The 14,534-nt window shown below is 47.2% G+C and overlaps 1 protein-coding gene across 2 annotated transcripts in view; it reads right to left on the bottom strand.

Annotated features, from left to right (window-relative positions):
• NPR3 (natriuretic peptide receptor 3) overlaps nucleotides 1-4,321 on the bottom strand; it is a 60,781-nt gene extending 56,460 nt beyond the window's left edge. Inside the window, exon 1 of one of the 2 annotated variants that reach the window (XM_060761362.2) lies at nucleotides 3,387-4,321. In XM_060761362.2, the coding sequence (XP_060617345.2) occupies nucleotides 3,387-4,101 (715 nt within the window). In that variant the 5' untranslated portion in view covers nucleotides 4,102-4,321. The remainder of the gene's footprint in view (nucleotides 1-3,386) is intronic. The other variant, XM_060761360.2, reaches the window with a different exon arrangement.
• Nucleotides 4,322-14,534: the final 10,213 nt, after the last annotated feature.

Genomic DNA, 14,534 nt, shown 5'->3' with positions numbered 1-14,534 from the left:
AGAAAAAATAGATCAGAAATTCAGTCCTTGGTCATAAATGGACACCAAGTAGAGTGGGTGACCAGTGATAAGTTCCTGGGTTAAAGGAACAGTTCAAAGTGAACAGTTCAGAGAAAGGCAAAACTAAAACACCTTAAATCAGAATTTTGCCAGGGGACAAATGAATACCAGAGGGTTGGCCTTGACTTTGTTCCACCAAGAAGATCCTCTGATGAGATTAATCTCATTTCCTTGACTAATTCTAGTTTGTTTGATATCAGCACCCTGCATAGATAGCATCTCCAGACCTCTTCAAATTGTCATTTCATTGCAAAGATATTACTGGCTACCAAACATCTTTCTCCCTAATGCTAATGCACCTGCCAGGAAAATCATGTTTTTCCAGCATAGATAGTGCTTGGGAATTAGAACGATAGACAGGTAAGATTTCAAGAGTATTGCTGCAAACATTTATTGACTTGTGTGATCACCAATTATGATGATACATTGTTCCATCAATTCAGAATCTTTAAAATGGTGATTTAAACCTAATGTATTTTAGTTTGCGTATATGTTTTTAGAGGATGAGTGCTCCCTAGTGTATCACCGCAGCTGTAGCACCCAAAAAAGCCTTTAAAATTAAATACCTGTTCTCTTCCTCCTACCTTTTGTTTCTGTTTAAATATGTTTTATTCCGCAACTGAACATTTAGATATCAATCATTAAGTCTGCTGAGCAAAATTCAAAATACCCGGAGGGCTGAAGTTTGCCTATGCCTGCTTTAGATTGAGGTTACAACCTCAATCTAAAGCAGGCCTGGGCAAACTTTGGCCCTCCAAGTGTTTTGAACTTCAACTCCCACCAGCTGTTAGGAATCGTGGGAGTTGAAGTCCAAAACACAGCAGGGACTGGTAAGCAAGAGATCTGGGTTCAAGGTACATCTCTGTTGACCAGACCAGATCTTGTTTGTGTTGCTTCTGCTGTTGTTCTGTAAAATGTTAAAAAATAAATAAATCTATAGCTAGGTGCTCCTTGAGGGTCATTGTGAGGGCAGCTTCAAAAATGGTTTGCACATGGCCATTCTAACCTATGGTTAGAAAGGAGAAGCACAAGGGGTGAGTCTATTAGATTACGGAAACTTTTCAGTCTTTTGCCAAAAGTGCTCCAAGGAAAGAGCTGTGGCTGGATAATAGCCTCTTTCAGCAAATCTAGATACAGGTTGAGTACTCCTGATTGGAAACTGGGAAAATTTTGCAAATCTCTTGGGAAGACAGGTGGACAAATAAATGTCAGTGTGCTGGAAGAAGAAAAGACCACTAGCATTGGAGCGATGCTCCTACACCATCAAATCTGTTGGACTGGCGACATTGTCCGAATGCCCCATCACCGTCTCCCAAAGCAGTTACTATACTTCCAACTCAAGAATGGAAAACGTAATATTGGTGGACAGGAAAAGAGATTTAAAGATGGGCTTAAAGCTAACCTTAAAAACTGTGGTATAGACACCAAGAATTGGGAAGCCCTGGCTCTTGAGTGCTCTAACTTGAGATCAGCTGTGACCAGCAGTGCTGTGGAATTCAAAGAGGCATGAATGGAGGGCAAAAGGATGAAACATGCCAAGAGGAAGGCGCATGAAGACAACCTTGACTGGGACCATCTTCCACCTGGAAACTGATGCCCTCACTGTGGAAGAACATGTAGATCAAGAATAGGGCCCCACAGTCACCTACATATATATCACCAATAGAAGGCCATCATCCTTGGACTATTAGGGATCGCCTAAGTAAGTAATTAAGTAGAAGGGTGTTTGGAATACTGGGATTTGCATATGTATCCATAATGAGATAACTTGGTGATGGCACCCAGGTCTAAATACAAAATTAATTTCTGTTTCATATATAGAATCACAGAGTTGGAAGAGACCTCATGAGAGATCCAATCCAATCCCATTCTGCCAAGAAGCAGGAAAATCACATTCTGAGCACCCCGGATAGATGGCCATCCAGCCTTTACTTAAAAGCCTCCAAAGAAGGAGTTTCCACCACACTCTGGAGCAGACGCACTGCTGAACAGCTCTCACAGTTAGAAAGTTCCTCCTCATGTTCAGGTGGAATCTCCTTTTCTGTAGTCTGAAGCCAGGAATTGCAAGCAGGTCTCATAGAGCAAAGCAAATCCAACTTCTCCCAACCATTTCTAACTGGATCAGGTACGCTGGAACTGTTTTTCAAATGGGAGATTTTGGGCTTAGACTCGTGTGGGTTTCAGAATTCTGGAGAGGGGAAACTCTACCTACAGCACTAAGGCAGAAACCGGAAAGCTTTCCCACTGCCAGGAAGAGAAATCAAATTACATGGAAGGCATCGAAGTATCATTTCCATAAGCCCAATAGACACTACACTGTAGCCTCTCAATACAGTTGAAGGTCAAAGGCAGGCATGGGCAAACTTGGGTCCTGTGGATGTTTTGGACTTCCACCCCTGCCATTAGTAACAGCCTCAGGCCCTTTCCTTTTCTCCCTCAGCCGCCTAAGCCATTCCTAACAGCCTCAAGCCGTTCCCAAGAGCCTCGGGCCCTTTCCTCCCCCCCCCCCCCCTTAGCCTCTTAAGCTATTCCTAACAGCCTCAAGCCATTCCCAAGAGCCGGAGGCCCTTTCCTTTCCCCCCTCAGCTGCTTAAGCTATTCCTAACAGCCTCAAGCCATTCCCCACAGCCTCAGGCCATTCCCAATAGCCTCGGGCCATTCCCAAGAGCCTCGGGCCATTCCCAAAAGCAGTAAGCCATTCCTAACAGCCTCAGGCCATTTCTAACAGCATCAAGCCATTCCTAAGAGTTTCAAACCATTCTCAAGAGCCTCAGGCCATTCCTAAAAGCATTAAGCCATTCCTAACAGCCTCGGACCATTCCTAACACCATTAAGCCAATCCTAAGAGCCTCAGGCCATTCCTAAAAGCATTAAGCCATTCCTAACAGCATTAAGCCATTCCTAACAGCCTTGGGCCATTCCTAACACCATTAAGCCATTCCTAAGAGCTGGGGGTGGTGAGGGCCGACAGGGAGCTCTGGCGTGGGCTGGTCCATGAGGTCACAAAGAGTTGGAGACGACTGAACGAATGAACAACAACAACAAGAGTCTCAGGCCATTCCTAACAGCATTAAGCCATTCCTAACAGCCTCCGGCTATTCCTAACAGCCTCGGGCCATTCCTAACAGCATTAAACCATTCCTAACAGCCTCAGGCCCTTTCCTTTCCCCCCTTCAGCCGCTTAAGTGACTGAGGGGGAGAAGGAAGGGGCCTGAGGCTGTGAGGAATAGCGGGAGTGGAAGTCCAAATCATCCAGAGGGCCCAAGTTTGCGGCAGCGTTGCTGGAAGGCAAGAAGCGCCCGCTCTGCGCGGCTTCCCGGACTGACCTCTCTCCCCGCTGCCCTGGATGGCGCGCACCACGTCGTCGGCGAACTTCCCGGCCTCGTCGAAAGCGAAGTCGTCGAGGTGTATGCCGGCCTCGCGGAAGACCCCGTGGACGCCCTCGGCGGCGAAGAAGCAGGTGCGCTGGTCGCGGTCCTCGCGGTAGACGAGCAGGACGCGGGCCCACCGGCGGTGGCGGAAGAGCGCCAGGAGCATGTGTCCCAGCTGCGCGTAGCCCGGCGCCAGGCGCGTCAGGTGCGAGTACTCGCCGCCCTTGCCCTTGCTCCCGCCGGCCCCGAAGCCCGCGGCCAGGGCGCCGGCGGAGAGCATGGGCAGCCCCCAGTGCGAGGCCAGGCGGGCCACCGGGGCGGCCGCGTAGTCGCAGGCCGGGCCCAGGAGCAAGTCGGGCCAGCGCCGCCGCCGCGCCACCAGGTCCACCAGGGCGAAGAGCGCGCCGTTCCCGCAGCCGGAGTCCTCGAAGAGCAGCTCCAAGTGGAAACCCGCCGGGAGGAGCGTCCCGTTGGCTTCCAGGCTCCGCACGGCGTACTCCACGGCCGGGCGCACCCGCGGCAAAGAGAAGGGGAAGGAGGGCTCCTGGGGGAGAAGCACCAGCACCAGCACCGTCCGCGCCTCCTCCTCCTCCTCGTCTTCCTCCGGAGCCGCGGAGTGAGAGAAAAGCAGCAGCACCAGGAAAGCAAAGGCTCCGGCGGGGCAGCGCATGGCCGCGGCAAGAAGGGCACGGAGAGGAGGAGAAGGTCCTTCCCGCAGCGCCGCTACCAGGCTCTGGGGCTGTGGGTCTGGCCCCGGCGGCGGAGGGGCCTCGGGGGCGCCACCACCACCACCATCCTCCTCCGCCCCCTCCTCATCATCTCCTCCTCCTGAGTCTCCCTCCGCCTCCTGTGGCTCCCGGGCTCATCGCCCCGGTTTAAATAGGGCGCGCCGGGTCCCTCCGCAACACATGGCGCGCCGCGGAGAAAGGGGGCGGGGTCTCGGGAACGCCCCCTCGCCTGGCCACGCCCCCGCTCTCCCGTCTCCTCCCTCCCTCCCATGCAACTCGGGACCTGAGTTGAAACTCCTCGCGGAGGACGGGGCGGGGTCTCCGGGACACCCTCCTCGCCCTCCCTCCGCTCTGTCGTCCCAGACAACTCGGGACCTGAGCTGAAACTCTCCGCGGAGGATGGGGAGGGGTCTCCGTAATGTCCCCCTCGCTTGGCCATGCCCCTGTCCTCCCTTCTCTTCCCTCCACTGTCCAATGTTGAACCTCCCCGCGGAGAAAGGGGGCGGGGTCTCTGGAATATCCCCCTCCTCGCCTGGCCACGCCCCCTCCCTTCCCTCCGCTCCGCTCCGTCTTCCCATACAACTCGGGACTCGCGGTGAAATCTCCCTGTGGAACGTCCCCCTGGACTGTCTACGCCCCCATTTTTCCTCCCTTCTCCTCCCTCCACTATCCAATGCTGAAACTCCCCGCGGAGAAAGGGGGAGGGGTCTCCGGAAGATCCCCCTCGCCTGGCCACACGTCCCCACCCTCCCTTATCCTTCCTTCACTGACCAACGCTTAAACTCCCCTCGGAGAAAGGGGGCGGGTCTCTGGGACGTCCTCCTGACCTAGCCACGCCCCCATCCTCTCTTCTCCGCCCACCCTCTCTACCTCCACTCTGTCCTACCCGTGTAACTGTGGACCTGCTCTGAAACTCCCCGCGGAGGACGGGGTGGGGTCTCGGGAACGCCTCCTTTCGCCTAGGCCACGCCCCCGTCCTCCCTCCCTTCCTCGGCTCTGCCTTTCCATTCAGCCCAAGCTAAAACTCCCCGCGGAGGAGGGGTCCTCTCTCCTAGCCACGCCCCCGTCCCTCCCTCTACTAGGTCCTCCCCCCACTAGGTCTTCCCACGCAACTCGGGATCCGCACTGAAACTCCCCGCGGAGGAGTGGGAGGGGTCTCCGGAAGGTCCTTCTCACCTGGCCACGCCCCCATCCTCCCTCCCTTCTCTTCCCTCTCTCCCTCCACTCTGTCCTCCCGCGTAATTCGGGACCCGCGCCGAAACTCCCCGCGGAGGAGGAAACGGGGTCCCTGGCTCCCCCTCCTTCCCTTCTCTGTCTTCCTGGGGTGAAACTCTGCCCCCCCCCGCCCTCCCGGATCCCCTTCCCCACCTCGCCCCCTTTGCGCCGCCGCCACTTGCCCTGCTCAAGAGGCAGAAGATGCGTCCCAGGAAGGCCGCCCCCTCCCTGGCCCCCTCAGGACGGAGAGACTCCGGAGTAAGAAAAAGAAGAGAGTGGGGCAAAGGGAGAAATAAGGTGGGCAGACCCCCCCCCCCTTTTGCTGGCTTCAGAACAGTTACCAGAGCTCTCAGTAGCTAGAGTCTAGCTGCTAAAACCTTGAATCAATTCCTGAATGGTGAGGCAACACTTAGCAGAAATCCTACTGATGGGATAGTCTTCCGTCCCCGTCCCCCCAAGAACGGGCAACTTGGAAGTCCCTGAACAGGCTCAGATGCAGAGTGGGCAGATCAAAAGATAACCTGGCTGAATGGCACAACCTAGAAGAATCCATGCAGTCATGCTGGTCACATGGCCTTGGAGGTGTCTACTGACAATGCCAGCTCTTCGGCTTAGAAATGGAGATGAGCACCAACCCCCAGAGTTTAACATGACTGAACTTAATGTCAGGGGAAAACCATCACCTTCACCAGAAGAATCCCCCACCTTGACAACTCCGCACCTGTATGCTTGTCCACAATGTCCTGCCTCATGCGCAGAGGAAGAATTGTATTGTGGAAGGCTGAGAGGAGAGATGATAGCCGTGTATGTATAAATATGTGAGAGGAAGCCACAGGGAGGAGGGAGCAAGCTTGTTTTCTGCTTCCTTGGAGACTAGGACGCGGAACAATGGCTTCAAACTACAAGAGAGGAGATTCCATCTGAACATGAGGAAGAACTTCCTGCCTGTGAGAGCCGTTCAGCAGTGGAACTCTCTGCCTTGGAGTGTGGTGGAGGCTCCTTCTTTGGAAGCTTTTAAACAGAGGCTGGATGGGCTGAAAAACAGATGTCAGGGGTGATTTGAATGCAATATTCCTGCTTCTTGGCAGAATGGGTTGGACTGGATGGCCCATGAGGTCTCTTCCAATTCTTTGATTCTATGATTCTATGATTCACGGCTGGAATCACTGGGTCGCTATATGTTTTTCAGCCCCAAAAACTTACAGCAACCCAGGGGAAAAATTGTTTCAACAATAACCAACAAAATCAAACATGTAAACAAACGCCAATGCCTATTTGCCATATACTTTCATAGAACTCTCCGATGTGGTGTAACTAAAGATGGGTTTTGTACCCTTATGTGCATCAATACACAAAGCTTTTGCAACTTAAGTTAGATTGTTGCCTGTAATGAAAGCCCCTTTAGACCACCCAGATGGATAAGTGAATCAACCATTGGGTTGTGGTAATTTTTTTCGGGCTGTATGGCCATGTTCCAGAAGTATTCTCTCCTGACGTTTCGCCTGCATTTATGGAAGGCATCCTCAGAGGCTGTAAGGTCCTCCCAACTTCTGAGGATGCCTGCCATAGATGTAGACAAAATGTCAGGAGAGAATGCTCCTGGAACAAGGCCATATTTTGGTACTTGAGATCGTATCTCCTTCTACAAACCAGCACGAACCGGTGGTCCCACCACTGTCTCAAGCTGAGATGGGAAGAGAGAGAGGGTCTTCTTGGTGGTGGCTTCCCAGCTCTGGAATACCCTCCCTAAGGAAATTAGATTAGCTCCCTCTCTTCAGGCCTTTCAGGTGAGTCTAAAAACATGGCTCTTCAGGCACAGGCAGACCTTTGATCCTGAGCAATCCACAGCCAATGTGATGAATCATTGATAGTACTGGCTTGCACTTTGATTGATTGTTATGACAGATAGCCGGTCGGACACTGTGTTTACATTAGAAATCACCCTAAATTACTATGAGCTTTCTGGGCTGTCTAGCCATGTTCGAGAAGCATTCTCTCCTGACGTTTCGCCCACATCTATGACAAGCATCCTCAGAGATTGTGAGGTCTGTTGGAAACTAGGCAAGTGAGGTTTATATATCTGTGGAATGTCCAGGGTGAGAGAAAGAACTGTTGTCTGCCCAAGGCAAGTGTGAATGTTGCAAGTGGCCAGCTTAGCACTGAATAGCCTTTCAGCTTCAAACCCTGACTGCTTCCTGCTGTTTTCTGAGTGTTGTTCTTTATTTACTCTAAAAACATGACAGTAAATAAAGAACAAACACTCAGAAAACAGGGGAATTCCAGTCAGGAAACAATCAGGGCAAGCTAACATTCCCCCAGGCAGGAAGCAGCTAGGTTTTGAATTCCCCCAGGCCGGAAGAAGCTGGGTTTTGAAGCTGCCAGGCTATTTAATGCTAATGACGCTTCGCCCACATCTATGGCAGGCATCCTCAGAGGTTGTGAGGTCCTTAGAAGTTGTGAAGTCTCACAACCTCTGAGGATACCTGCCATAGATGCAGGTGAAACGTCAGCAGAGAATGCTTCTGGAACATGGCCAGACAGGTCGAACAGTGGAACTCTCTGCCCCAGAGTGTGGTGAAGGCTCCTTCATTGGAGGCTTTTAAACAGAGGCTGGATGACCATCTGTTGGGGGTGTTTTGAATGCAATTTTCCTGCTTCTTGGCAAGTGGATGGCCCATGAGGTCTCTTCCAACTCTGTGATTCTATGAAAACTCACAACAACCCAGTGATTCCGGCCATGAAAGCTTTCGACAATACATTGAATAAACCATGTTTCCATAGTAAAGTGTTTGTTTCCTTTTCTGAGGGTAAATGGAGGACACAGAGTGATAACCAAACATCTAGTATTCCTTAAGAGAAACCCATTGAAATCCACGGAGCCATCAAAGTAGACAGACGACTTGAAGGCACACACCATGCACGCACAGATCAAGTGAATGTGATTTGATTCCAGCTTATTGAGCAAGCAGATCCAGACCATGGAGCAATGTGAAGCGTGGGTGGGAGAGAAATAGGCCTGGCCGGCTCCAAACGTTACAAAGTAAATGTGTTTCCTATGGTTGAAACTATAAAGGGCAAATAACATTTATATTTTGCTGTTTTTATTGTTTATTGTGCATGCTTGGCATTTCAATAGTTATTTTAAGCAAGTGTCTTTAATTGCAAGCAGCACGGAAACGACAATTCTTATGGTTTATTTTTAAATCGTCATTTTCCATTAAAGAAATTATATTTAGCAACAATTCTAAATGATGACTCTCAAAATTTGTCATCTATGCAAATCTGTTGAAAACACTTGGAACTGTATGGTAGAGTTGTGATTGAATTAATTAATTTAGAGTGCGTCATCAAAGGTTTTCATGACCGGATTCACTGGGTTGCTCTGAGTTTTCTGGGCTGCGTGGCCATGTTCCAGAAGCATTCTCTCCTGATGTTTTGCCCACATCTATAATAGGAAACCTCAGAGGTTGTGAGGTCTGTTGGAAGCTGGGCAAGTGGGGTTTATATTTATATATCTGTATGTCCAGGATGGGAGGAAAAACTCTTGTCTGTTGGAGGCAAGCGTGACTGTTGCAATTGGCCACCTTGATTCAAAACCTTCAAAACCTAGCTGCTTCCTGCCTGGGGGAATCCTTCGTTGGGAGATGTTAGCTCGCCCTGATTGTTTCCTGACTGGAATTCCCCTGTTTTCTGAGTTTACTGTCATGATTTTAGAGTAAATAAAAAAACAACACTCAGAAAACAGCAGGAAGCAGCCAGGCTTTGAAGCTGAAAGGCTATTCAATACTAAGCTGGCCACTTGCAACATTCACACTTGCCTCAGGCAGACAACAGTTCTTTCTCTCACCCTGGACATTCCACAAATATATAAACGTCACTTGCCTAGTTTCCAACAGACCTCACAATCTCTGAGGATACTTGTCATAGATGTGGGCAAAACGTCAGGAGGGAATGCTTCTGGAACATGGCCAGACAGCCCAGAAAACTCACAGCAAGCCAGTAATTGAGAGTGATTTCTAATGTAAACACAGTGTCCAAAGAACCTCCCACATCTAAACATGACTGGTTGTTGTTCATTCGTTCAGTCATCTCCGACTCTTAGTGACCTCATGGACCAGCCCACACCAGAGCTCCCTGTCGGCCGTCGTCACCACCAGCTCCTTCAAGGTCAGTCCAGTTACTTCAAGGATGCCATCCATCTTGCCCTTGGTCGGCCCCTCTTCCTTTTGCCTTCCACTTTCCCCAGCATAATTGTCTTCTCTAGGCTTTCCTGTCTCCTCATGATGTGGCCAAAGTACTTCAACTTTGTCTCTAGTATCCTTCCCTCCAATGAGCAGCCGGGCTTTATTTCCTGGAGGATGGACTGGTTGGATCTTCTCGCAGTCCAAGGCACTCTCAGAACTTTCCTCCAACACCACAGTTCAAAAGCATCTATCTTCCTTCGCTCAGCCTTCCCTAAGGTCCAGCTCTCACATCCGTAGGTGACTACAGGGAATACCATGGCTTTGACTAGGCGGATCTTTGTTGCCAGTGTGATGTCTCTACTCTTTACTATTTTATCGAGACTGGACATTGCTCTCCTCCCAAGAAGTAAGCGTCTTCTGATTTCCTGAAACATGACTGGACTCATACTGAAATCAATAGAATTACTTCAGAATAACTCCATATTTCTTGTATCAGAGTAGACAGCAGATTCGGTGAGAACATTTGTGTATATGCTGGAAGAGGCTGTGCTTTGTAAATGGAGACATGCAATCTTCACCCTTTACTTGATAGTTCACTGGCTTTGATAGCACAGAAGAGCCAGAAGCTATACGTATTTTGTAGTGGGAGCCTCACTGAGCCAGCCTCATATCTACAGAAAATTCTGTCATATTTGGAATGGAGGTACATATTGGTTGATGCTTCTCTGTCATTCAGGAAACCATTATCTATTTCCCTGCCTTTTCTCCCTTTTCTTCAATAGACCAAAATCATGAGCCAATTTTTTTTCAATGAAAAGAACTTACTCTAGTATCCATACTCTCAGCCTCAATGGCAAATCTCCCATGAACAAATCTTGCCAAAGACACCTCATGATAGTTTCACCTTGGGTTTGCCATAAATTGGAAAATGATTTGAAGACATGCACAACAGTTAATTTATAATAATAATAATAACAATAATAATAATACACTTCATTTATATTCAGCTCTATCTCGCTGAGGGGACTCAGAGCGGATTATAACATACACAGATAGGTAAACATTCAGTGCCTTTAATACAGTGGAATAACAATGACACGCAAATACACAGAACAAAGGTAAAGGCTTCCCCTTTCATTTCCGGCTTCTGGAGGCGGTGCTCAACTCTGGTCATAGGAAGGTGCTCTTTTTCTATTTCCAAGCCGAAGAGCTGCCATTGTCTGTAGACACCTCCAAGGTCATGTGGCCAGCATTTCTTCATGGATCGCCATTATCTTCTCTGGAAGACGTACTTATTAATCTACTCACATTTGCATGTTTTTGAACTGCTAGGTTGGTAGAAGCTGAGGCTAACAACAGGAGCTCACTTCACTCCCCAGATTCAAAACGGCTGACCATTCAGTCAGCAAGTTTAGCAGCTCAGCAGTTTAACCTGCTGCACCACAAGGGGACCCCAAAAAGTGATTAAAACATTTTTTAAACACTCAAAGCTCAGCAAAGATTGAATCATTCAAGTTTTCTTTGATAAGGATTTCAACAGCTGCATCGTCACTACAGGGAAAGCACTGCCCTGTGTGTTTGCCAACCTTATGTCTTGGAAGAAGGTCATGTTTCAAATACCCTGGGGTCTGAAGTTGTTCAGGCTTTGTAAATCAAAAACACAACAGCCTCATCAGGTTGACTGATTAGGACTGGGATTAACCAGAGATCCCAATTCAGTTTTCAGGTTGATCAAACCACAGAGCTTTCTGACGGTGAGCTAATTCTCCTAGCTGAAGAAGCCTCATGGGAGTGACCAAGCAATGTACACACCGGTATGGTTTTCTGGTCCAGATAAGCTGGAGTTCATCCAAACCAGCCCACAGACAACTTCATTGTAACAATCCAAGGAATAAGCCGAACCTGCCTCCTAGTTTTAAGTAGAAGAGAGAATGCTCAGAAACATTCAGTCCTAAAAAGGCTATTGACCAGGCAGGCAGCAAAAAAAGGAAGTTGCTAAAACCCAATCTGATGCATTCCAACCTCTATTTTTATTTATCGTATCAGGAGCGAACCAAGGGTACAGCTGTAAATATATTTAAAAACACAAAGTTTTTTTAAAAAACCTTGTCATTATATTAAATGTCCTTTGGCCAGTAGCTGACCACTTGGACTGCCTCTGGTGTTGCTATAAGAAGGTCCTCCATTGTACATGAGGCAGGACTCAGACTGCATTGTAATAGGTGGTCTGCGGTTTGCTCTTCTCCACACTCGCATGTTGTGGACTCCACTTTGTGCCCCCATTTCTTAAGGTTGGCTCTGCATCTCGAGGTGCCAGAGCGCAGTCTGTACAGCACCTTCCAAGTCACCAAGTCTTTTGCATGCCAGGAGGGAGTCTCTCATCTGGACTCAGTCACTGATTGAAGTGCTTTTTTTACCTCCCATTTTTGGATTCTCACTTGCTGAGGTGTTCCTGTGAGTATCTCTGTAGATCTTAGGAAGCTATTTATTGATTTAAGATGTTGGCGTGCTGGCTGATATTCAAACACAGGATGGGCCACAGATGTCAATGCATTGGTCCTTTCATTATTGGCTACTTCTTCCTGGTGGATGTCAGGTGGTGCAATACCGACTAAACAGTGTAATTTCTCCAGTCGTGTAGGGTGCAGACATTCTGTGGTAATGCGGCATGTCTCATTAAGAGCCACATCCAGAAGCGAACAGAATTCCAACCTCTGATCTAACCTTACCAATTATTCTGAAATAACAATATAAGCAAAGTATCTTCCAAGGTTTTCTATTTGCTGAATTCTATACAGATTAATCCCTACCAGAAATAAAATCAAAGCCCAATTCCTCTCCGAAATCCTGGGTGGCAGAGCTCCTTCAGGATACAATGACGTTAGCAGCCATGGTGTCATCTGGCTTATGCCAAACTAATTCTCTACATCTGCCATATAATCCTTTCTATTCAAACAGTTGTTTTAAACCACATGTTAAACATCTTTTAAAATATTTTAATTCAAGCCATGTCCAAAAATTGTCTCAAAAGTACTGTAGAAGACAAAATCTCTGAAATGCTCAAAATTCATTCAAAATAAGTTCATAATAATGTTTAAATAATCAATAAAACACACAAAAATACTGATGAAAATCCCACAATCTTATTAAACAAGGTGCTGTTTCCAGCTTTGGAAAATTACATTTTTCCCCCAGTTATCCCAGATGTCCAGAATGATGATCCATATCAGTAGTTCTCAGTATTGGGTATATTACTTCCCATGAACCACTCGACCAGAGTCCCATCAAGCTGGAAACAAAAATTGTGCTTTTTCCGAGAAGAGCATTTCTGTTTACGGGGAAATCTGTTATAATATTTATAGTTTACAGTAAGTTGTTGGGCAAGTGGAACAGAGGATTAGGGGGACGTTGAGTGTCCAGTGTGACTAATAACATGAAAACATCACAAATGGGTAGTTTGTGGAAGAGGATAGTGCATTAGACTTGTAGGAAAACATTGTGATGGAGGAAGGCTGAATTCCTAGGAACTGTTATCAAAATCCTGCATTCCACTTAGACTACTTCCATTTGAGAACTGCTAATTGACACGAAAAGTTGCTGATAAGGCAGTGAGAATGAGCAGAGCTGCATGTCTCCTGCACAGCCCCATACAGAAATCCTCAACAAGAGCAAATGTAATAATTCTGGTCATGAACCTTGCCCTACTGTCTAGTGCTCTGGTCATGAACCTTGTACTAGATAGTATGAGAAAAATCTGTTATCTGCATAGAGTGTTTGGCTCTGCTATTCTCCTGCCTAACTCAATATTGTCCCCACATGACATGCTACACAGAACCCCTCAAACCAGCTAGCCTTTCTAAGGAGAAAAATAGTTCATAGTTTTCTTTTGACTGTTTCAACCAAACTAGTGTTTGTACAATGTGTTCACCAGAGCTGTCAAAAAGAGAACATACTTCTGCTAAGTTTTTTGTCTCTTATTTGTTTTCTTGTTTTGTTTGTTTTTGTTTATGCAACCCATGGCAGACATAATACATCATTTGCACCAAAATCAACTGATTAGGCAGAACTAGAGAAGACAGGAAAGCTTAGAGAAGACAATTATGCTGGGGAAAATGGAAGGAAAAGGGAAGAGGGGATGACCAAGGGCAAGATGGATGGATGGTTTCCTTGAACTGACTGGATTGACCTTGAAGGAGCTGGGAGCTCTGGCGTGGGCTGGTCCATGAGATCACGAAGAGTTGGAAGTGACTGAACGAATAAACAACAACAACAAGTGCCAAAGAAAAATATATTTTGAACCAATTCTAAATCAAATACTGAAGGCATCATTATTTCCTTGTATAGAGAACATGATGGAATCTCAATTGAGTAACAGATCATAAATAACTCTAGAATGGAAATGAGATATAACATTTCGAAGTGCAAGGTTGAAAAAAAGCCACTGAGAAGTTGAATTATTTCAAAATAGCCTAAGCATCTATGCCTCATTCCTAGTTTTTAAAAACATATATGAATTGGATTTCTGTGAGTTTTCCGGGCTGTGAGATTGTGAGGTTGCCTGCCATAGGGATGGAAGAAACATGGCCATACAGCTCAGACAACTCACAGCAAAACCAGTGATTCCGGCTATGAAAGCCTTTGCCAATGTATATGAATTGCACATATTATAAGTTGTACGTTGTTTGCTGTGAACAGCTAGTACTGGTGCACAAATGAGATAAACTGAATCATTACCTTGAAAAATATAACAAACATTATCATAAAATTGGCAATCAATTTTTTGTGGGGCTTGAAAAAAAGCAGTTATTTCTAAGTCCCATTAAATTTAAAACTGCATATTTTAAGTGTGCGTAGATCCAAATTAGGGCTATTAATACTAACCTTTCTATTGGAAACATGCAACACAGGACAGTCTGAATGCAAGCATATGAGAATCTGACCATCAGTAAAACAGCAGTTGTGAGTTTTGATTGGGA

The sequence above is a fragment of the Anolis sagrei genome, chromosome 2 (assembly GCF_037176765.1).
Source record: "Anolis sagrei isolate rAnoSag1 chromosome 2, rAnoSag1.mat, whole genome shotgun sequence".
NCBI lineage: Eukaryota > Metazoa > Chordata > Lepidosauria > Squamata > Dactyloidae > Anolis > Anolis sagrei.
The sequence above is the reverse complement of the archived record's forward strand: the minus strand, read 5'-3'. Positions and strand labels throughout refer to the sequence as shown.